At 39.2% G+C, this 24,028-nt stretch overlaps 1 protein-coding gene across 1 annotated transcript in view; it reads right to left on the bottom strand.

Moving 5' to 3' along the window:
• Positions 1 to 1,793: 1,793 nt before the first annotated feature.
• The window catches only part of CCDC80 (coiled-coil domain containing 80), a 53,526-nt gene continuing 31,291 nt past the window's right edge, over positions 1,794 to 24,028 (bottom strand). The window contains exons 3-7 of the mRNA XM_007947432.2: positions 16,451 to 16,587; positions 14,347 to 14,495; positions 7,921 to 8,024; positions 3,121 to 3,201; positions 1,794 to 2,140 (exon numbers count right to left, since the gene is read on the bottom strand). Coding sequence (XP_007945623.1) covers positions 1,794 to 2,140; positions 3,121 to 3,201; positions 7,921 to 8,024; positions 14,347 to 14,495; positions 16,451 to 16,587 — 818 coding nt within the window. The remainder of the gene's footprint in view (positions 2,141 to 3,120; positions 3,202 to 7,920; positions 8,025 to 14,346; positions 14,496 to 16,450; positions 16,588 to 24,028) is intronic.

The following is a 24,028-nucleotide window of genomic DNA, read 5'->3' on the forward strand; positions in this document are numbered from 1 at the left end:
TTTATCTTAGCCCCAGGGGGATCTCTGGTGAAGAGGATTCCTTGGAAATAAATGTAAGGGAATTGTGACAAGAAGCAACATTGGCAAGGACATGTCCTTCCAGGGTCTTCCCAATTTCCTCAAATCTACTACGCCCTTTTCTTTCTAAAACTACAATTTCATAATCTTTCTCAAAAACTATTTTCTTTCCTATCTTTTTTTTTTGGAAGGAAATTTTTATCGAGAGAAAGTCAATACTTAAATTCAAATTACCTGATTCAAACCCCTAGAAGATAGAGATTCTGTTACCTAATTCTCCAATCTTCCCATTTCCTGAGGTATCAATTGCATTTTTCCAGACTATAGGATTTGAGGACATTTACCAATAGTTCTCCCTATGTATGTATCCTGGTTCTTTTGCTGAGTTGTTATTTATTCTACACCACACCAAATAATGAGGGCATGACTTCTTTCCTCACTCATTAGCAGAAGGAGAGTTCAGGTGCATGATTGGTAATTATCTCAATGTCAGTGAAACCGTACAAATGTCTGAAAAAGTACTTTCAGATTTAAAACATGTTTTGTGTCTGGTTGCAAGTACTAGCATCTCAATATTACGGTATACATTTTCCATTATTCCTATTAAGTTAATTTCCTTGGCGATAAAAATCTTTATTATATATCCTGACTTGAGAATACTGGGCCTCTTACTTAGAAATTGTCTGTATATACTTGGAAAAGCAGTGGTAACAAATCCAAAATGATGATTTTGAACTGTGTTTCACATTTGCAGAAATTTAAGAGCAATATACATCAACCTGGCTATCTCACCTCACACCCAAAGCAGCTGGTACGGACTGTCCAAGGAGAGAAGAGGAAAGCTCTCCACCATGGGAGAGAGAGGGGTCAGGGCAGAATTCTGTGGCTCCCTGCTAGAACTCTGGAAGTATCACTTTTGGCTTCAGCACCAGATTCTTGTGAGGATTTAGGGATTCTTATTTCCAGGTTCCCTTATATATCTCAAGAGACACTGAAGATAACAGAAACAAGGCAGGAAGTAGCTGTGATAACAAAGCTGGGTTTGGTCCTTTCTTTGGCTTTGACTGCTAACCAGAAGGCTGGCCGTACAAACCACCAGCCACTCCTCGGAAGGAAGGTTGGGCAATCTGCTTCCGTAGTGGTGCTGCCTCAGAAACCCAAGGAGGGGTCACTATGAGTTGGGTTTGACTCGATGGCAGTGAGTTTGGTTTGGTTTTGGTTTATCACTGGACTCTTGTGGTATTAGCTCCATGAAAGAAACCCATGATGCAAAGCAGAATTAGCGTCATCATTTTCAGACTGACATTTCAAAGGTGTTCAAAAAAAACCTATCTATTCTGTCATTCACCTTTCTTGAAAATATCTGTGTCAAGATATTTGATTAATTTTGTTTAACAATCATAGTTTTCAATTATCAGTATATCCTAAAATAAAGAAAAAGTTAAAGAGAGGTAATAACAATGCTTATTTTTATAGTCTTTTTTCTACTAAATTATGTCTATTATAAGAAGAAGAACAACCATCTCTAGTACAATAATTATCATGAGATCCCTTCCAGTTAGAGAAATAAACAATCTGTTAAATGTCTATGATTTAAAGCTTCAATAGCAAGTCATGAGTAGGCAGAAGTTTGCTATTTATTTAGTCTTAGAAGAACACTGAAGAAAAAGGCAAGGAATGTAGGCAGTGTGGAAGAACTCCTTTATGTAGCTGGCCACATGTGGCTTCAGCAGCTGCAGGGAACAATGGCTGGGGCTAAGATTACATATCTCTGTTCAGTACGGGTATCCATGGTGGTAACTCTCATGATGACGGTAATCATCCTGGTAACCTTCCTGGTATCCTTGATGATAACTATGATAACCATAGCCTGCGTACTCATCTTCCGGGCAGCGCATGCCTAGTGACTGCTGAATGGCCATTTCCTGTCTCCGGAGTTGCATTGAGTCTATTAAATCGTACACAATCACCATGGACCACATTGGGGAAGGATACCAGGATTTGACGTTTCCATCTTTTCCAACTAGAAGCATGGAGAAGTACTCTGGACTCACTTGGAAATAGTTACGTATGTCTTTCACCAAATGGGCAGGTACGTCTTCTCGATCAACAACGGAGCTCCCTAGAATAGGATCGAAATGGTTAGTGGATTAAAGAACCAGAGGTCAGGGAAGTATCAAAGTGAGAGGAAATCACTGTGAAAACAGAGAAAAGACCCATGAGTCTGTTCTCTGTAGTTCAGAATTAAATGTTCTGCTATTCTGCAAGATTATTATTAGTATGAAATTTGGGGGCACATGAGACCTTTTTTACAGAAATTCTGCAAAATATAAAACCAGTCCCTTAATATAATCCTGGCAAGATCAAGTTCTTGAAATTTGTCACAAACAAAGATTATACTGTTCACATTTCTGACTTTTTTTCCCAATTAGTTTTGTTACTCTCTTTTCTGCAAAAGTTTTACTTGTGACGCTTATGTTTAATACCAATTAGGGAAGATCTAGACAAATGTATTTAAACCATGATTAGTGAAAAGAAGAAACTGGATGGAGCAAGGGAGATGACACTTCCTGGTGTTTACTTGTGCCAGCTACTTTACACAAATTATTCCATGCAAAGAGCTTATTCTTGGGAAGAAGGACTGAATTGCTTTCTGAAACTTTTGGTCATGAGTGATTTTCTTTCAGCTTTTCTGAGGCTTTAGTTTATGTCCTCATCTATCTACTGAAAGGGAATAAATGAGATTTGGCCTATGTATATCATGAAACTATTGTGAGACTTAAATGAGATAACAGATAAAAACGCTTTGTGAACCACAAAGCCCTATACAGATAGAAAACATGATTATAATTAAGAAAATTGGTATTTTATGTAATTTTAAGGGATTTTATATTAAAAACAATATTATTCCTTATTCTATATCTCTCCTTCCCTTCCCCATGCCCTGTACACACACACACACACACACACACACACAGGTGAGAGGGAAGATTTAATGAACTTTATTCACCTTAGACGTACACTCACTGCTTACATAAAGCTTAATATATTTTAACTGAATTTAACACTACTTTTAACTGTTTTAAAATAACAACACATTACCATTGATCGGGAACAGTTCTAAAACTCCCCCAATTTCCTCTCCAGTGCCTAAAAGCTTCAGAATGGTTATGTGGCGCAGACCTGAGAGAAGAGAAAGCCACAGAATTAGGGTAAATTATTCTAAGTCATCCTTTACTTTCAAGGACTTGAAGTGTAACAATTAAAGGTCTCCTAAATTTCAAAAGGACATAGAATATAATCAAAGTAGAATAAAATATTTAAAAATTTTTCCAAGGGAAACTAAAAAAATATTTTTAAAACCTTAAAGGAAGACCAATTACAGATTTTAGGATGAACAGTTGCTGTTGTTATGTGCCGTCAAGTTGGACCTGACTCATAGTGACCGCTCCTTGGGATTCCGAGGTGCTATCACTACGAAAGTAGATTGCCCAACCTTCCTTCCGAGGAATGGCTAGTTGGTTTGAACCACCAGCCTTCTGGTTAGCAGTCAAGTGCCTTAGGCACTATGCTACCAGAGCTCCCAGGATGAACAGTAGGGTCAGATTATTATTTGTTGTTCTAGATTAGTATAGAATTTGCTCTTAAAGTGTGATTCTCACTCTATTAAATAACAAAATAAAAATGAAGCCATTGGAGTACTAAGACGTCTAATATAATCTAAGCTGATTTGTTGTTGTTATGTGCCATGGAGTTAGACCCGACTCATAGCGACCCCTCCTTGGGTTTCTGAGGTGGTATCACTATGGAAGTAGATTGCCCAACCTTCCTTCTGAGGAGTGGCTGGTGGGTTTGAACCACCAGCCTTCTGATTAGCAGTCAAGTGTCTTAGGCACTATGCTATCAGAGCTCCTAAGCTGATTAGAGCTCTGGGGGAGGAGGCGGGGAGAAAGGCAAGTCTGAAAACCTATAAGCTTTTATGGATAACAACTTTCTCTCAAAGAACAGCCATTGCAATTGTTAAAGTAATAGATTTGGGTTTCCTCGCACAAACATTTGTTGACTTAAAGAGCAGGTTCTTGTAACTTCCTTAGAGGATTCAAAGGGGAAATACTTAGGCAAGCACACTCTGCCTTCTCAGCTAAAGTTTCAGGAAAGGTCAGGCCTTAGGTAGATTGTTGGAATTCTTTTGAAGATCAAGTACACATGAAAGGATTCAGGAGAAAGAAAATAGAAGAGCAAGCATCTGTCATATAATCATATCAAGATTTCACAGTTTTAGAGAAAGTTCCAGCCCAGTCAGGCTAGTAATTTGGAACTAATGCTTTGAATATTGGTGATGTTTATTATCCACAGGAGATAATTGAAAAGATGCCACAGGAGGGTTTTTTAAGTAAGAGTCAAAATATGGAAATCCATGCAAAACACTATTTAAAAAGTTTTCTTTTTTTTGTCTTTATTCTTTTCTATAGGAGTCAAACATTTTATTCTAAATCTTGATAAGTTATGTTTTAAAAATGAAAGATCATAAATTTAATTATTTCTATAAAACATGACTTTTTCACATTTCTTGTACATTACAAAAGGGTTTGCTGACACATATAATACAGTGCTATATGCAGAGAAATTGGACAAAGCTTCAAACTGTTTTGGACCAGTTCAAACATGGCCAATGTGGTAAAATTGGAATAGACAGGAAATAATGTGGGTGTACCAGAACGATAACTGAAATGGGAACAATTAGTCAAAGCTTTGGAATGGGAGACTTGGAAGAGGCATAGTGAGCCCTTTCAGGAGGCTGATGTGGGAAACTGGATTATTACCAGGACTGTGGAGAGCAACACACATTCAAAGAGGCTTGTTCGGCTGCCATCTTTGAGCAGGGCACCATTGTTTCCAACTCTATCTGGCAAGAGATTTGGTTGCTAAGCAACACTCACACTGCCTTTGTTTTATGAGAGGGAGACTAAGTTTCTAGCAATGTGTTGCTCTGTGATTTGCCCCCTCTGCTTATTGTTCCAGTATACCCACATTTTACAAATTCAAGTCTGTTCCAGTTATGCTTTGTGGGCCATGACTGAACCAGGAAAAAACAGTCTGAAGCTCTGAAGTTTACAAACCAAGATATTAACCACTCTAAGAACTTCTGTCTTACTTAACATCATTTGTGACTATAAATAATTTAAAATAAACTTAAGAATATTGGTGCAGTCAAATTTTATGCAAGGTTTTAAATTATTAAGTTTGATAATAGGAGTCTAAATAAAAAATTAATGAATTTTCTTATGTTTCTTACTGTTATGAGTTTGTTTTTTACTTTCACTTGGGTTATTACTTCACACCTTAAAATTGAAATATTTTTATATTTTACAAGTACTGGGTCACAGCAAAGCCCCAGGCTCTCTTAATGCTAATCCTCTACATCATGCTCAATTAGCACAATATAGAGTATAAAAATCTTGTTCTACATCCTACTTTGGTGAGTAGCAACTGGGATCTTAAAAGCTTTTGAGTGGCCATCTAAGATGCAACTCTTGGTCTCCTCTTGTCTGGAGCAAAGAAGAGTGAAGAAAATCAAAGGTATCTGGAAACAATTAATCAAAGGTACGATGGACCATGAGGACCTTACCCTTCATGACCCCGAGACTAGAACTAGATGGTGCCTGGCTGCCAATGCCAACACTTGGAAAGGGATCAAAACTCGAGATCCTGGATAGAGTGGGAGGAAAAATATGGAACAAAATTCAAAAACAAAAATGACCAGAATTACTGGTCGAATAGAGACTGGTGGAACCCTCGAAACTATGGCCCTGGGTTAGTTACCCTTCGGTCCTAGAAATGGACTCACTTCTGTGGATTGGCTCTCAGCCCAACAGTAGAAAGACCTACATACAAAACACTTAACCCAGGGAGATGCACCCACCTACTCTAGGGAGATGCACCCCTTAGATCAATCAGCCACGAGACATCAGAGGGGCAGCACTCACATAGAGGCACAGCTGGACAGACAGGAATGTATGAAAAAGAAGGGCACAGGGAAGGGGTGTCATGGAGGAAATGGGAGGAGAGTTTTTTGTGGTTGGGAATTATAATCAGGGCTGTAAAACCAAATGTACATGAACTGTTAAATATAAAACAAATCTGCTTTGTAAATTTGCACCCAAAGCACAATTAAAAAAAAAAAAAAAAGAAAGAAAGAAAGAAAACCTTATGAACAGCAGTGAAAAAACAAACAAACAAAATCCTATGGAGCACAGTTCTACCCTGACACACAGAGTTGAAATCAACTTGAAGGCAACTGTTTTTTACTGTCCCTGCAGGTTACTGTGGGTTGTTGAGTTCCCTCCACTGACAATCTCAGCTCCTATCTGGTGGCCTTCTCCATACAGCCCACTCTGTCTCTGACATCTGGTAACCATTGCCTCCCCTCCCCCTTAAGGCCTAGAGTGGCAAAGATCATTGTTACTAGTCTCAGGATAATACCCCATTCCTATGGTTTTACCATATACTCTGCCAGCACCTTTGTAAATAGTCCCTTTAATAAACTCTCCTTAAATTAAAAAAAAAAAAAAAAAAAAAAAAAAAACAGACTTATCCTCTACCTTACTTTTTTCCAATTAAGCACAATTTTGTAATTAATAGATGATTCGTCTTTCTAATAGAAATATCAAAATAATGCTGATTCTATGTTCTGTGTTCTAACTAGGAGCTCTGGTAGCATAGTGCCTAAGGCACTTGACTGCTAACCAGAAGGCTGGCAGTTCAAACCCACCAGCCACTCCTGGGAAGGAAGGTTGGACAATCTACTTCTGTAGTGATACTGCTTCGGAAACCCAAGGAGGGGTCACTATGAGTCGAGTCCAACTCGACAGCATATAACAACAACAACAACATGTTCTAACTAACTCTGAATTTTTAATCTGTGGTCTCTAGCTATTTTAAAAAATTTTTCCTCTGGTGATTCTATCAAAATTCATCCACTGCAGAGGCATATCTTGAATGAGATTTCAGTTGTGACTTATACTTTTGAAATTGCCTTAGTTCCTTGGTTTACTATTGAACTTATCAATAAATGTGCCTAAGGCATTTGACTGCTAACCAGAAGTCTGGGGGTTCAAACCCACCAGCCACTCCTCAGAAAGAAGATGGGATAATCTACTTCCATAGTGACCAAGGAGGGGTTGCAATGAGTCGGATCTGCCTTAATGGCAGTGCATTGTATTGTTGTTATGTAAGTGTACATTTTTCTTTCTGTATCAACTCTATATATTATCACTTTCAGAACACTAAGATAATGTCTGGTAAATAAGGCATGCATTAATTTTCAAAATACTGAGCAACACAGTTAAAAAAAAAGGAATAGTTAACTATATTTCCTTTTGACCTATTAATCTTGAAAATAAGATTCTGCTTAACTGATCTTGTTATCTTCTTAGTGCCCTTTTTGAGTGAAAGGCAATATAATACAGAGTACTTTGATTTTAATATATAAATTCCCCAAATCATTTATATTTTATAAAAGACATTTAATATATGGAGAAGTACCCAGTGTTGACACCTAAGTGAGTAAAATGAAACCCTTTCATGATCTTGAGACAAGTTTTTAAAACAAGAAGACAAATAATGCAGATCACTTAAAAATAAAACAGTAGATATTTTCTAACACCTCAATGAAGAGGCTGAAAGGGGAGAATATTATAAAAATAACAAAATATGTACCCTCATTTGACTAAGGCTGCAATATGAGAGCAACTTTATGCTCAGTATAATGAAGTATGTGTCTGGGAATCTACAGTCTGGACTGTGGAATACTTGGATGATCTAAGCTTCTATGTTCCATTTTAAAACTGACCAGGAAGAGAGTGGTATGGGGAAGCAGTAATGACGTGGCTTCCCACTCACCAAAATTGCATGCCTGACCACTGAGGGCAGAGAGTTGCTGTGAATAGGCCCAGTCTTCATCATTAGGAGCAGAGATCACCAGCAACCGCCGCCTCCATCGGAACCTGGAAAATAAGCAGAGGTCCAGTTACTGCTTCAAATAATAGAGGCCAGTGTGAGAAAGTACAGTAACTTGGGCTATTTTTTCCTGTGCCAGTAATAAGAAACACTGACTCTTTGAAGTCTCCTGTAGCTTTTCAAACCCATTAAACTACATTATTACCACACTTCTTACACTTTTTCTGATGTAACTTCACTGTTTCTTACTTTGGCATTTGTGTCACATGTCAGGAATGAGTCAGAGGTCACTTAGGGATTGGTGAAGTTCTCAGATGTAGTGAACACTCGTCAAAGTTGTATCTCAAATTGTATCAACAGAAATAAAGAAGAGCACTGAATCTCTTCAGTTCTAGTAGAGTTCCCACTAGGATTTGGAAGGGGTTGTTGTTGTTAGTTGTTGCTGTGTGCCATTGAGTTGATCCTGACTCACAGCAACCCCATCCATATACAACAAAACAAAACCCTGCCTGATCCTGCACCATTCTCACAATTGTTATGTTTGAGCCCATTGTTGCAGCTACTGTGTCAGTCCACCTCTTTGAGGGTCTTCCTCTTTTTCATTGACCCTGGAGGGGGTATGAAATGAATATATAAACAAGAAATAGAGTAGAAAAAGAGAACTGAATTTTAAGGAGATGTCAATGATAGGAAGAAGGAAAACAGGAGAGTCGCTCAATGGGTCAATGGGTTCCGAGAAAAATAAAACCTTATACACTTTTCTCAGTAGCCTAAGGTTCTTCCAGAGGCAAATGCAGATTCTAAAATGTACCCTGTTTTCAATACTAGGATCTACCACTTATGAACCAGTTGCCATCAAGTTGATCTGATTCACGGTGACCCCATGTGTTTCAGTGTGGAGCTGTGCTCCATAAGGTTTTCAGTGGCTGTGATTGGCAGACTTTCTTCTGAGGTTCCACTGGGTGGATTTGAACTGCCAACCTTAACTAAATGCCTAACCATTTGTGCTACACAGGAAACTCCTACCACATATAGAGTACCCCTGTGATGTAGAATGGGGTTTATAGTATATAGAGTATATTACAGTATATAGTAAACACGGTTTGTGCTCTCACAGTTCCAGCACCAGAAGGTAGTAAAGTTTTGTCTTGAAGCCAGAAAACTTGAATTCAGGCTTTGGGTGTACTTGAGCATGTCATTCAATTCACGTATGCTTCTGTTTTTCTTCTAGAGAGGCACAAATGGTTGAGCATTGACTACTAGTGAAAAGATAGTGGTTGGAACCCATGTAGAGGCAACTCAGAAGATAGGCCTGGAGAACTGCTTCTGAAAGGTCACAGCCTTGACAACCTTATGGACCAGTTCTGCTCTGCACACAGGAGGTCACTGTAAGTTGAAATTGACTTCAAAGAAACTAACAACAACAGAATTAAAAATGGCATTATCTACTTCAAAAGGGTGCTGGAAGAACTAAAGTCTAAAACATATAAATGTAAAGTATCCACATAGTGGCACCTGGATGTAGATCATGTGTTAACCTGCATGCTGCTAGATACAGAACTTTGTCCTTTAACAGACCTTACACATTATCTACCACGTGATAATCTATTTAATACTCCTGTTTGTGTACCATTTTGCTCATGGTCACCTATACAGTGTGTTTCTCACTAGACTTTGGTGAGGGCATGGCTTATTTTTTCCTATTTCACAAATAACAAAATGAGGCTTAGAGAAAGAAACTTGCTCAACTAGTCGATGGAAGATTTCTCTGACACCTGGTCCACAGTTTCACTAGTACACCACCCTCATAGATGTTAATGCTTGGCTTGTGCTATCAGGGTCCCTAAAAGGGTGGGAAAGAGAGAAGATGTGTTTAAGGGGCCACTGTATGAGATCTTCTCAAATCCCACACTCACTTGAGAAGGAGTTTTACTCTCTCCTTTCAGTGCAAGATGACCATGGGCTGTTAGTAAGTTCTCTGAGCTTGAGCCCAGTTGATTTTATTCATGACTTCTCTCCCTGTCCCGTTCTTGCCTCAAAGTGAACATAAACATTTTGAACTCCAAAGAAAATGGTCTCTTGGGGGAGTAGTGGTTTCGGTGAATGAGAGAAAATGATAGTCTGATGAAATATAACCTCTGAATAAATGCCTGTCGCCAAGAATTGCTTGCTGTAACATTACATTCACTTCCTCTGCTTGTTTTTCTTCAAAGAGAAAGGAAAACTAAAATCCCCACTGAGAATAGGCTGATGAATGTGTTTGGTGTGGAGGAGGGGAGAAGAGCATCTGAGACTGTCCAGGTTTCTTGGGAAAAAGTGGTGGTTGCTGTCAGATCACAAACATGGTCTCTTGTACTTTCTCTTGCTTCCTTAGGAGGCATGCCAGACCAGCACTGATCTCCAGCTCACCTCCAGCCCAGCCCAGCCCAGCCTTCCTGGCCCACAGAGCAGTAGGGTGTCCTGGAGGAAGCTATTTTGGGTGAGATATATTTTGGCTTGTTTACCTGTGTGCACAACTGAATGCAGTCCTGATGAGAGTGGCCCAGGATCTGAGACTCCCTGTCTCAGATACAACCAAGTGAAGAACATCTCCCTTAAGTAGTAATTCTATCTCCTACAGACCTTGCATCAATATCTAAGGCCCCAGCTCATGACACCAAAGGAAATAACCTCTATTGGATGTAATAAGAGATGTGAATGTGGTGTAGATCCATAATTTGGACAATTTGCTTTTTTGTCACTTTAGTTTAAATAAAAATTCTACAAGGTATGCATGTTTGCTTCTCTTCACAGGCATTCCCAGATAAGTTGGCATTTGATACCATTCTTTGGGGTTTCTCAGGGAAAGGTAATTATAGCCTGAACAAAATGAGTGGCACTGAAGATCAGATGGGCTTCAGGGTCTTGTCAGATGAAACCAGGCTGTACAGACCCACCAGCAACTCAGCAAATTTCAAAGAAAATTCCTATTTGGATACAGATTTATTCAACAGAGCTTTTGATTTAATTTACTCCCACCCACCCCTTGCATTTCTCTTTGCCTAGGATTTAATTCTGGAGTGTTACTAAGTCTCCTTTTCTTACCTCTCCCTTGATGACAAAGTTCTCTAACCAGGACCTGAATAACCAGCCCTAATAAGGAGCTCTGGTGGTATGTAGTGGTTAAGGCATTTGGCTGCAAACCAAGAGATTGGTGGTTTGAACCCACCAGCTGCTCTGTGGAAGAAAGATGAAGCAGTCTGCTTCCTTAAAGAAGCCTTGGAAACCCAATGGAGGTCACTACCAGTCAGAATCAACTTGATAGCACCTAGTTTGGTTTGGTTTTTGGAATATTTATAATAGCTAACATTTATTGTAGGAGCTCCAACTCGACAGCACATAACAACAACATTTATTGTTCACTTACCTTATGCTAGGTTCTAGCCTAAGTACATGTCCTTTAGCATTGAATTTACCCTTCACAACAATCTTGTGAAAAAATATGCTTATTTTGCAAGTGAGAAAACTGAAGCCCAGGGAAGTTAAAGTAATTAGCTCAAGGTCATACAGCTAATAAGTGGAGAAGCTAGGAATCAAACTCGGGGCTTCATAACTATTCCACTTTAAATTTTAAGATCAATAATAACTGTCAAAGGAATGAGTTTATGTGTTCTGACTACATGTTAAGCAGAGCCACCGGTCATCCAAATTTTAATCATATACCTTTTTCAATATCCATAATGTATTATACCCAAAATAGATATCCATGATGTATGTTCCTAAAATAGTAATGCATGTAAGAGGTGATGGGCTTTATATTTCCATATATGGAAAATATTTTTATGTATGTTAGTGCAGTATAGTAAATTACTTTGTGTGGCTTTTCTATCCATGTTGTTGTTGTTGTTATGTGCCGTCGAGTTGGCCCCGACTCATAGCGACCCCTCCTTGGGTTTCCCAGGCAGTATCACTACGGAAGTAGGATTGCCCAACCTTCCTTCCAAGGAGTGGCTGGTGGGTTTGAACCACCAGCCTTCTGGTTAGCAGTCAAGTGCTTTTAGCCACTATGCTACCAGAGCAATCATTGTAAACTCCGTGGTGGAATGAGCAACTGAGGAGCTCTTGATTGTAAATGTTATCCACGTGGGGTATTTCTGTTGGGAGTGGCATAAAACAATGTTCTGGGAGGTTCTCACTCTCTCAGGTGCTTAGAGTTCTGATGCTATGATTGGCTAATTTGACCACCCTGCTGGGCTCAAAAGGAGGCCTCCTAGAGGCAGAACTCTCCCTGACTGCTGGTTGAGGAAGACGTGCTGCTGAAAGAGACACGGGCTCCTGAGACACGAGTTGCTGGGAAAGAGACACAAGAGACACGCATCGCTGAGTGAGACACCGAGGGACCAGCATTGCTGGGAAAGAGACTGTGAGAGACTGTTGGCTGAGGGACGGTGGGCTGGGATCGAGACTGAGCTTTCTTCCTGAACTTGAGTTGTAGCCTGGTGCTTCCCTAATAAATCCTGTAATCCGTGAGTTCTGTGTGGCCACTGCAGCGAATTATCGAACCCAGGAGAGAGGTGGTGGTGCTTTGGGAGGAATGGTTGGAGAAAGGGCTGGAGGGAGGCAGCATGTCTGGCCTGGCAGGAATAGGCCTTGGGTTATTGCTGGTAATCCTCTCTTCCTCTTGTGGGGTTCTAGGAGGTCAGAATATGAGGCCTCCTTGCCGTTTTTGCAGTTAGTAAATATATTTTATTGATCTAGAGCTTGGTGCTAGAACTGGGAGGCAAAGTAGAGCCCATCAAGCTCCCTACCCCAAATGAGTCAGGTAGAAATTCATTTAACATAATGTGGTGGTGTTAACTGCTGTTAAGTAAACTTCTGACTCATGACAACTTATAACCTTATCCAGTCTAAGAGACTTTATATGCAAAATAAATGTACATATCCTAAGAATCAGAGCAGAAATCTTTAAGGCAGGTTAGTTGAGAAGTGCAGGATCAACACACCTCCTAAGTCACAGACTGCAAACTAGGACCAGTGGTAAATTCTATGCTATTTACTTATCATGATTCTCTCTAGTAAAATAGCCAAGCCAGTGGAACCTGTAACCCTCTGCCATCAAGTGGATTCTAGCTCATAGCGACATGCATTAGTTTCTAAGGTGGTAAATTTTTACAGAAGTAGAAAATCCCTCATCATCCTTCTGCAGAGTGGTTGGTGGGTTTGAACTGCCAACCTTCTGGTTAGCAGTCAAATACTTCAGGCACTGTGTCACCAGAGGCTCCTTCTGGAATCTACCAAACCAAGAAAACCAAACTGATGCCATGGAGTTGGATCCGACTCATAGCAACCCCACCTTGGGTTTCCGAGGCGGTATTACTACGGAAGTAGATTGCCCTATCTTCCTTCCGAGGAGTGGCTGGTGAGTTTGAACTGCCAGCCTTCTGATTATCAGTCAAATGCCTTAGGCTGGTTTTCTGGAACCTACAGGAACTCAAATTATCCACTTAGTAATCATACAACTCTTGATTCTCTAAGATTCTCTAACTCACGTTTGGAGAATGTAGTTTTATAGACACAAGTAAGGAGGTTCTGCTTGTAGGGATATCCATTTAATACTAAGCCTCCAAGCAAATTCTCACTCCATCTCTGGAGCCCCCAAGCCCTATAGTGCAGTCTGAGTAGTGTTTACACTGAGATCTCTGTGAGTTTATTTGTTGTGGGTGGAATGTCTCAGCTTTTCACCTCCTAGGGCCTCTGAGGCTCTGTAGAATTATGATCCAACTTGGGGGAGAGATAGAGGAAGTAGAGTGATTATTGTACAGTCTTCTCTGGGTATGCTGCTCTCCCACTGGCACTGGGGTTTCTCTACAATCTTTTTCTATAAACACTCCCTGGGGAATGAGGGAGCAGGGTCAAGAGGACTTCTCCTTTCATATTTCCTGCAGCCTTGGAAGGAAGTGGAAAATCAAATATAGTGTGCAAATCCTGTCTGGAAGTAGAAGGGTCCCAAGAAATAAATACATGAAATTAAAATGCTATATACAAAGATTTCCAAATTCACTGGTTAAATAAATTAACCCTGAAGGAAGATCAGAATTCTGTATCTGTGCAAATTAAGCAAAAAAAAAAAAAAAAAAAAAAAAGAGAGAGAGAGAGAAAAGACACATGCAGAGTCACCAAAGGATCAGTCAAGCTTGGAAGTGAATACAACCACCTTCTCCATCAGAGCAATCTCCTAAAGGACATGATTAAGCTCTTTAGCCAGTACGTTGTGAAACTGAGACAGACTTTTCTGTAAACACATACATTGCTCTGTTCCCGTGGTGTTTTCACTAATTCCCTCCGAAAAGGTTTCCTCCTGCCCCTTCTTAGCCTACAAAGGTAGTATACCTGGATAGAAAGTTCTCCAGTGATTGCTTTTTGTCTTCCTTGCAAACAATGCCCTCCTTCTTCTGCTTCTCCATGTCTTTGATTCGAGATTGGAAAGTATCAATCAAATCAAACACAGACTTCATTCCTATTGGCACTTCATAGTATTGCTGTTTAAAAAAGGATAGAAAATATATGATGTATAAGTGGGTTTCTTCCCTCTGTTCAGAACTTAAAAGAGCACAAGGAAGCTCTGGAGCAATGTTAGAAATCAAAGCCTGGAGTTCTTATTGATTTATAAGCTCTCTCCTGCAGTAGTTGCAACAGTTGGTGTTAGCTTCCATGAAGTCCACCCTACAACTCATGGTGACCCGCATGCACAACAGTATGAAACACTACCAGTTGTACACCATCCCCATGATTAGCTGGGGATCAGACCATTGGGATCCACAGGGTTTGCATTGGCTGATTTTCAAAGGTAGATCACCATGCTCTTCTTCCTAGTCCACTTTAGTCTGGAAATCTGCTGAAATCTAGTCAGCATCATAGCAACACACAAGCCTGGGTGGTGGTTGTGATGAGGAGCATGGAATGGGAGTCTCCCACAGGGATGGCAAGAATTCTGACACTGAGCCACCTCTTCTGTCACTGCGGTCATAAACTCTGATAATGTTTTGAGGTTCTCAAACCATGAAACAACTGTCACTTTTCATGAGGATTTCTTGTTAACTGTGCTTTTTTCATTGGAAAGAGTGCATACCTTCCTCTACATACAATTCCTAGATTCACTTTCCTGCCTCTGGGACTAAGATGGTTCCTGGTCACCACACAACTGGAGAGAAAATGAGAAATACTGTGTCTAATACAGGATACAAGTGGGATAATATGTTAGAGTATCTGATCTGAGCAATCAGGGTAATTTTGTACCAGAAAGAGGCCTCTTCTGTGGTTGTCAGGAGTCTCCATGAATTCCTTATTATTTGCAAAGATTATTTTATTACGTGAGCATCCCTTAAAATTAGATCACATTTGTTTACTCATTTCTCAGAAACAAGGACAATGAGATTCAATTTCCTGGATCATAGGTGTCTGGATTTAAAATAGCAACCCAAGATGAACTTTGGTTCTGGCTAAACATAACCAGCCCAAGCCAGAGAGCAAGATGGACATGGATTGAAGCTGTGCCCACTATAAGAATTCAGTAAATCATATAATGTTAGCAGGCAAGAGCCTTAGAGATTATCTAGTCCTACTTTCCACATCAGAAATGTCACAACATAAATGCTGAATGAGTTGATGAAGGGAATTCTCTCCAGATGCAGAAGAACACTGCAAACGGAACCTTATTTTCATAGTCTAGACTTTTTTTTTCCCCCTAAAGATCCTCATGTAAGCATTATTTACTATCCCTATGCAAATTAATTTATGTTTGTTAAAAAAAAAGACAGGTGAAGTCCAACACTAAGTGGGTGAGCTTGGGCAAGGCCTCTATTTCTTTGTGAAACAAGGATAATACTAATATTTATCTTAGATGCTTGAGATAAGGATTGTATATGGTAAGCAGAGTCTCTGGAACAAGAAAAGCACTCAATAAAGTTAGCCATTTTTTTTATTATTAGTGTATTTACATTGCAAAGTTGTAAATGATCCAGAACCTTTGTCCCTAAACTTAGGAAGAAAGTGAGTGTAAAACAGTTTTTGTCCTTGTTGGAACAGGAGGTAAATTTCCAGAAGCTTGGCCAATGTTGTCTAATTTTCTTAAAGGGAGAGGTCAAATACACTTCACCTTTTATCCCCAGAGCATGACACATCATAGTTGTGTCATAAGTGTCTAATGAATGCATGACATTGATACTAGAGAAGAATTTAGTGTGACTCAAGTAGTGAGTCAAGCAGCTGGGCCATGGGAGATCAGTTCAGTATCATCTTTGCTGAGACCACAATTCTGGCCACAAATTTTGCAGAACAACCTAAAATATTTGGGTCACTTCAAAACCTTCCAGTTTATGAAATAATTCATACAGCTTTATATACATGTCTAATGAAGTCATTGACTTAAAAAAAAAAAATTCAGAGTCTCAATTCTAAGGAATGGCACCACATCACACAGAATGGGAACCTGTACCTTAACTCTCAGATCCACATCTGTCAGCACCATGAAGAAGTCATTGTAGGTCATTCCATACTCTTTCCTCAGCTCACTGATGAGATGCTGGTCTACCAAGTCCTCATCATCCACCACACGCATAGGTTTCTCGTTATCTTAAGGCAAATGAAAAGTGAAAAAATATGGGTATTACAAGACAAAAGTTGGTAGGGAACGAATGGGTGGAAGCTCTGGGCTCTATTCTGTGTTAATCTGACCAGTTTATTCAGCTCATATTGTGTTTTTTGAACAAGATCTTCTAAAGTGACTAAATAAATATAGAAATGAATGGATAAATACACTTGATCAATAAAGATTATCAAGGCCCCATTTCTCCCCCTCCTTGGTCTTAGAGAATGAAAAAGAGCAAAGTAAGAGTGAAGATTGCTGAGTAATTCCTGTAAGAAGACCACCAAGTCATGCACAGAAGCAGTCATCACCCTAACCTACCAGAGAATTGTGTTATTGTTGTTGTTGTTATGTGCCATTGAGTCAGCCCTGACTCATAGCAAACTCTCCTTGGGTTTCCAAGGCGGTATCACTATGGAAATAGATTGCCCAACCTTCCTTCTGAGGAGTGGCTGGTGGGTTTGAACTGCCAGCCTTCTGGTTAGCAGTCAAGTGCTTTAGGCACTATGCTACCAGAGCTCCTACCAGAGAATTAGACTCAGATAATTGTGTTGTTTTGTTTCTATAAAATATAATTCTGAGTAGAAAATCTGTGTCTTCTCCTCTTTTCCTCTTGTTTATTGTAGGATTCACTTTGGAGTTCAGTAAACCATGCCATTGCTATAGAGAAAAACAAAAAATCTACATTCAAACTTAGTCCCAGGTTCATTTTGGCTCCAAAAGAAGTCCAGCTATTCATAATGCACATTGAGTAAGCAAAGGCAATTTCACATAATGTGTTACTGAATTTGTGGAAGCTTTTAACCACTATGTAGTTTTTTCAATCATCAGGCCCTAAAATAAATTATTATAATGCAGAATGGTTCCTGAAGGTGTCAATGGGTTACTGGAAAGCATGAAAATCAAGGTAGTTGTGGCTGTATGTTACAACACCTATGTCCAGAAAGTATTTCTGAGGTCGTATCTCTACGGAAGTAGATTGTTCACTTCTGAGGAGTGGCTGGTGGGTTTAAACTGCCAGCCTTCTGGTTAGCAGTCAAATGCCTTAGGCACTACACTACCAGAGCTAGGATAACTTTATTTACTTCTTCTCTCCCCTACAGGCTATAGTCTTTACCTCAACCCTGCCTAAACTTTTATCTGCAAAGTTATCCCTTATATTAAAAACAAATGTGAAAAAATTGAAATTAGCAAATACGTGATAATAGAAATATTAGTTAAGGGAAGTGTGGTAGTTAAGGTTGTGTGCCAACTTGGCCCCTGTCACCATGGGGTCCAATCAGCCCCATTGTATTTAAGTGTCTTAATTCAATTAGGGCAGTTCCCACTGTCAAATCTGGCTTACATAAAATAGCAATCACAGCAATTTTCAAGGATGCTGGCACTCCTTTCACAAATTTGTTCCTCACTGTAATAATAAAAAGTGTGTCCTCTGGACATTCCATTTGTAGACCTATGGGACTAATCTGATAAATCTATTCTAACACACCAATTTCCCTAAGCCTTTGGACACTTTCTTCTACATTGTACCAAGGAAGGTTGGGTACTTCAATTTGACTTAATGTAGGCCACTGCACAATCCATGTTTCAGTAAGCCAACCAAATAAACTATTAGATCCTTTCCTAATCTCTCAATCTGAAACACTGAATGAAGAGTCTGTGCTTAGTGGGCCCAAATAAATAAACTCAGGCTGATTCAACATTATGTTCCTTGCACCATTATCCTATACCCTTAAAAGCCATTCCCACACATATTCTCCAGGTCTCCGTACATATTAGCAAAATCAAGCAGGGCTTTTCAGGTGTAGCATACCTCTTCCTTGGTCACATTTTGTACATCTATGTGTATGTATAGAGAGATATATATAGAGAAATTTATCTCCAGGAAATGGCTCATGTAGAGGCTGGCAAGACTGCAGTAGAATTGATGCCTTTGAATTATGGTGTGAGCAAATCCTTGGGTCAAACGTCAAGCTGTAGGCTTCTGACACGCACAGCTTCAGGGGCTGATGAATGCAAGACTGACAGGCAGTCCAAGATGAATCCAAGATTGGCAGGTAAAATAGCAGATTTTTGCCTCAAAGGCCATGATGGCAACAATACCAAGATTGGCAGGCCACATGGCAGGCTACTGGTTCAAGTCTGGAAACTGGATAGGATGATAGGCCAAATTCAAGAGCAAAAAGCCAGAGACCTTGCCCAAAACTGTTCCATATATACTGGAAGCAGGCCACACTCAGAAGTCAACTACCCTTCAACTAATCATCTGCTCTAACAGATAACTAAGATGTGGAAGCAGTTTTAAAATTGGGCAATGATTAGAGGGTAGAAGTCAAAAACAGCAATCTATTAGTTATTACCAACATTGCTACCAAGTGAATAATACTACAGTAACACTACAGCAGAAGGAACCAACATTTTGCCAATGCAGAGGTTATAGCTTGAACACAATTGCTCTTTTTTTGAGAAAAAAGGGACAGTTGCAATTGAACTATCACTTTGGTTTGTTTGATTAGGATTGCTAGAAATATAGATACAAGGAACTTGATTTTACCCACTGAGATGAAAGTTAAGAGAAGGGAAAGACTATGTTTTCCTCCCCAAAGTCATAACAATGCTTCATGGAAGTGGTTCAAAAGCATGGGAGCAGAAAGCCTATATAAGGACCAAACCCTGTCAGCAAAATGGAAAATGATATACATCATACAAATGAAAATTGTTTCAAATGTAATTTTTTTGCTGTTATTAACAAATTAATTAAAATAATTTATACATTCACATTTTTGTTTCCAAGTATATCTCATTCAGTGTAAAAAGCAAGCTGCAAAATATTACATAGTATGACTTTATTCTTGATTAAAAAGAAGTAAAGAAAAAAAAGGGATTAAAAATGGAGTCTCATCAGTAATCACCATGATATTTCCCTCTAGCATTTTAGTGTTTAAAAAACTAGGTACAGCAGTTTGAATTAGGGATTCTGGTCACCTGACTCAGGGGAGTAGAATTAGAGAGCAGAAAGGTACAGGGGAAAAAAAAATGAGATCTATCCTGTGGAGTGCAGACAGGCAACTGAGAAAGGCAATCAGAAACTGCCCTGGAGGAGCGACCGGCAGGTGAGAATGGCCATCCAAGAACTCACTGGGTTAAGGCAGAAGACATACCACACCAGCATACCAGCGACCACTCCAGTATACCATTGATCACTGCAAGGATGTACCTTCAGCACCTGATTTTATCAGTCACTTGGGTTGGCTAGGTGCAAATGGGCACATCCAGTGCTGCTGAAACCCGAGCAGAGAGTCCATTGGTGCTACAGGAGGGTGCCACCACAGCTGGCCACCGAGTAGGCTTGGGTCAGCTTAGTGGCACTGAGAGGTCTGAGCTTGACTTTATAAGTAATATTGGGACCACAGATTACTACCAGGCACTTTCCCGACTCCAGCACTGCTGAAATTGAGTGGATCTTTGGAACTGCAGGTGGGCAGACTCACAGAGGAACTCCTGAGGTAGACCGTGGTCTGGGCCAGTGGGGCCGGCACCATAGGCAGGTGGGCCCAGAGAAAGAAATGCCCATGGCAGATTGCAGAGCCAGGAAGTTGTCTTGGGTCAGCTTGTTGGAGGCAAGGGGCCTCAGTAGTGGGGTTTTTGCATGTGTCTGAGCCTGGCAGAAAGTGGCGACCCCCTAATAACTGGAGTCTTTGCTGAAATTGAGCTGCGGGCCTTTAAATAACAGTACAACATCATTGGTAGCAACCCGCTCAAAACCTTAGAAACCTCCCCTAGCAACAGCAAGCTTTCCTTTTTCTGCTTCCACCTTCTTCACCAATAACTTCACTCATCCAATAGAAAAAAACACATTCAACCAACATAAAACCTCCTGGTTCAAACTCTAAATCCTCTTTATGACAAACAGAAACCCATATCCACATTACACACAGTGACTCCGCCATCATAAAGAAAACTGCAGAGTGATCCAGCATACCCGAATTAATAACTAAAAATAAACAAATAAAATACACCAGTTTCACCTTTTCAAAATATTAAACCATAAAACCAAGACAAAACAAATCAATACATAACCAACAGTTAAAGACAACCTCAAAATGTCTATGAAAAAACAGGCAACCTCAAATCTAACAAAAAAACAGGACAGGGCATTAGAAGCAAAACCACAAACAAAGGTCTCATAAAACATGGAGGAAGAGGAGGCAGTAGAATTATCTGAGAAGGAATTTAGAAGATATATTTATAAAGCTTTACAAGAGCCTAAGGAGACCCCAAACAGAAACAAGGAGAACACAGACAGTTCCCTGGAAGAACTCAGGAAAATCATTCAGGAACAAAATAATAAGATTAATGCACAATCAGAACTCATACAAAAATAGGAGTTAGAAAATCAGAAGATGAATACCAAAATTGCGGAATTACCCAACACAGTAGAAGCACAAAAAAGAGTAGGTTGGAACTGACTGAGGAATGCATATCCCAACTAGAAGACAAACCCCTAGACACCAGCCTGTATGAAGAAAAATCAGAACAAAAATTTAAGAGAAATGAAGAGAACCTAAGAATTATTTGGGATGACATGAAAAGAAACCACATAAGACTCATTGGAATTCCAGAACAAGAAGAGGTGAAAAAAACCACCAAGAAAATTGTGGAAGACCTGCTAACAGAAAACTTACCCAATATCATGAAAGAAGAAAAGATATTTGTCCAAGAAGTTCATAGAACCCCACACAAGATAGATCCCAAGAGAAAAACACTGAGACATATTCTAATCAAACTCTCCAAAACCAAAGACAAAGAAAAAAAATTGAGAGCTGCCTGGGACAAAAGAAATATTACTTGTAATAAACAGGCTGAGCTCCAATTACTCAGCAGAAGCCATGCAAGCAAGAAGGCAGTGGGACTGCATATATAAAACACTGAAGGAAAAGAACTTCCAACCAAGAATCTTATATCCAGAGAAATTATCCCTCAAACATGAGGGTGAAATCAAGATATTCTCAGAAAAACAGAAATTAAGGGATTTTGTAAAAACCAGACCAACCCTACAAGAAATGCTTAAGGAAGTCCTTCCAAAAGAGAACCCGCAACAAAGTTCAACAAAATCAGGATACGTGACATTAACACTAAAACCAAGTCAGAAATAGAAAATCAAAATAAGACCATAAAACATTGTACTCTAAAAACCAAGGAAGTCAATCAGCACACGACAATAGCAACTAACCTATCAGAAGGAATAAAACTTCTAGGTACAAACTTCCAAATGGAGAGGAAAACAGGACAATGTCTTCACAGTACACACTGTTCTAAAAATGTAGAGACAAGACTATACTCCAGGGTAACCACAGAGAAAAGTAACAATCCTTCTAAGCAAATCCAGAAGGAATGAAAACATAGAGGTTTAATAAGCACAAAACCAACAATAAAGAAGAAAAGCGAGAAAGCATTAGCCACAAAACCAAACTCAGCACAGAAAAGTATATGGACTAAGGAAACAGCAACAACACAACAACAAAAAAAAAAAACACAATAGAATGACAGCAATCAATTCATACCTATCACTAATTGCACTCAATGTGAATGGACTAAATGCACCTATCAAGAGAAAGAGAGTGGCAGACTGGATAAGAAAAGAAGACCCATCAATATGCTGCCTACAAGAGACCCACCATAGAAACAAAGATAAAAACAAATTAAGAGTTAAGGGATGGAAAAAAAATATACCAAGCCAATGGAAACCAAAAAAGAGCAGGAGTGGCGATATTAATTTTTGACAAAAGAGACATTAAGGTGAAAAACATCATAAGAGATAAAGAAGGACATTATATGATGCTGAAAGGGTCAATAGACAAAGAAGACATTATAACAATAAGTATTTATGCACCCAATGAAAGTGCTCCAAGCTATGTGAAGAAAATATTAACTGAATTAAAAGGGATAATAGACAATTCTACAATAGTAGTAGGAGACTTTAACACACCACCTTCAAAGAGGGACAGGACAACTAGAAAAAAACTCAACAAAGATATCGGAAAACTCAATAAGATAATCAACCCACTTGACCTCATAGACATATACAGAGCATTTCACCCAACAAAAGCACAATTCACGTTCTTCTCCAGTGCACATGCATCCTTCTCCAGAATAGACCATATGTTAGGACATAAAGCAAGCTTCAATAAATTAAAAAGCATTAAAATACTACACAGCATCTTCTCAGAGCACAATGCTATAAAATTAGAAATTAATAATAGGAAGAGCAAGGAAAAAACATCAAACATATGGAAGCTGAACAATTCACTGCTCAAAAACTACTGGGTAATAGAACAGATAAAAACTGAAATAGAAAAAATTCCTAGAAACAAATAAGAATGAAGATACATCATACCAAAACCTATGGGACACAGTGAAAGCAGTACTCAGAAGACAGTTTATAATAATAAATGCATACATCTAAGAAGAGGAAAGAAACAAAATCAACACTCTAGCTCATCAACTCCAACAACTAGAAATAGGACAACAAAAGAATTCCGTGTATCTAGAAGCAAAGAAATAATAAAGATCAGAGCAGAAATAAATGAAACAGAGAACAAAAAAAACCACAGAGAAAATCAACAAAACAATAAGGTGGTTCTTTGAAAAGATTAATAAAATCGATAAACCATTGGCAGACCTAATAAATGAAATGAAAGAGAAGATCCAAATCACAAGAATTGTAAACAAAAATCGTGTCATCATAACGGAACCAACTGAAATAAAAAAGACACTGACTGAATATTATGAAAGACTGCACTCCAACAGATATGAGAACCTAGAAGAGCTGGACAAATTTCTAGAATCACAAGACCTACCTAAATGATCTCACTCAGAGATAGAAAATTTGAACAGAACTATAACAAAAGAAGAAATTGAACAGGTCATAAAAAACTTCCTACAAAGAAAAGCCCTGGCCTTGATGGCTTCACTGGAGAATTCTATCAAATATTCAGAGACGAGTTGACACCTAGCTACTCAAGCTATTCCAGAACACAGAAAAAGATAGAATACTCCCAAACTCATTTTATGAAGCAAGCATAAGACTAATACCAAAACCAGGAAAAGACACTACTAGAGAGGAAAACTACAGACCAATATTACTCACGAACATAGATGCAAAAATCTTTAACAAAATCCTAGTCAACCGGATCTAACAACATATCAAAAAATTAATGCACCCAGACCAAGTGGGATTCACCTCAGGTTTACAAGGGTGGTTCAACATCAGAAAATCAGTCAATGTAATCCACCACATAAACAAAACAAAAGAACTATATGATTATATCAATTGATGCAGAAAAGGCATTTGATAAAATCCAACATCCATTCCTGTTCAGAACTCTCAGCAAAATAGGGATAGAAGGGAAATTCCTCAACATAATA

Source organism: Orycteropus afer, unplaced genomic scaffold, assembly GCF_000298275.1.
Source record: "Orycteropus afer afer isolate SDZICR_OR568_19922 unplaced genomic scaffold, OryAfe1.0 scaffold00184, whole genome shotgun sequence".
Taxonomy (NCBI): domain Eukaryota; kingdom Metazoa; phylum Chordata; class Mammalia; order Tubulidentata; family Orycteropodidae; genus Orycteropus; species Orycteropus afer.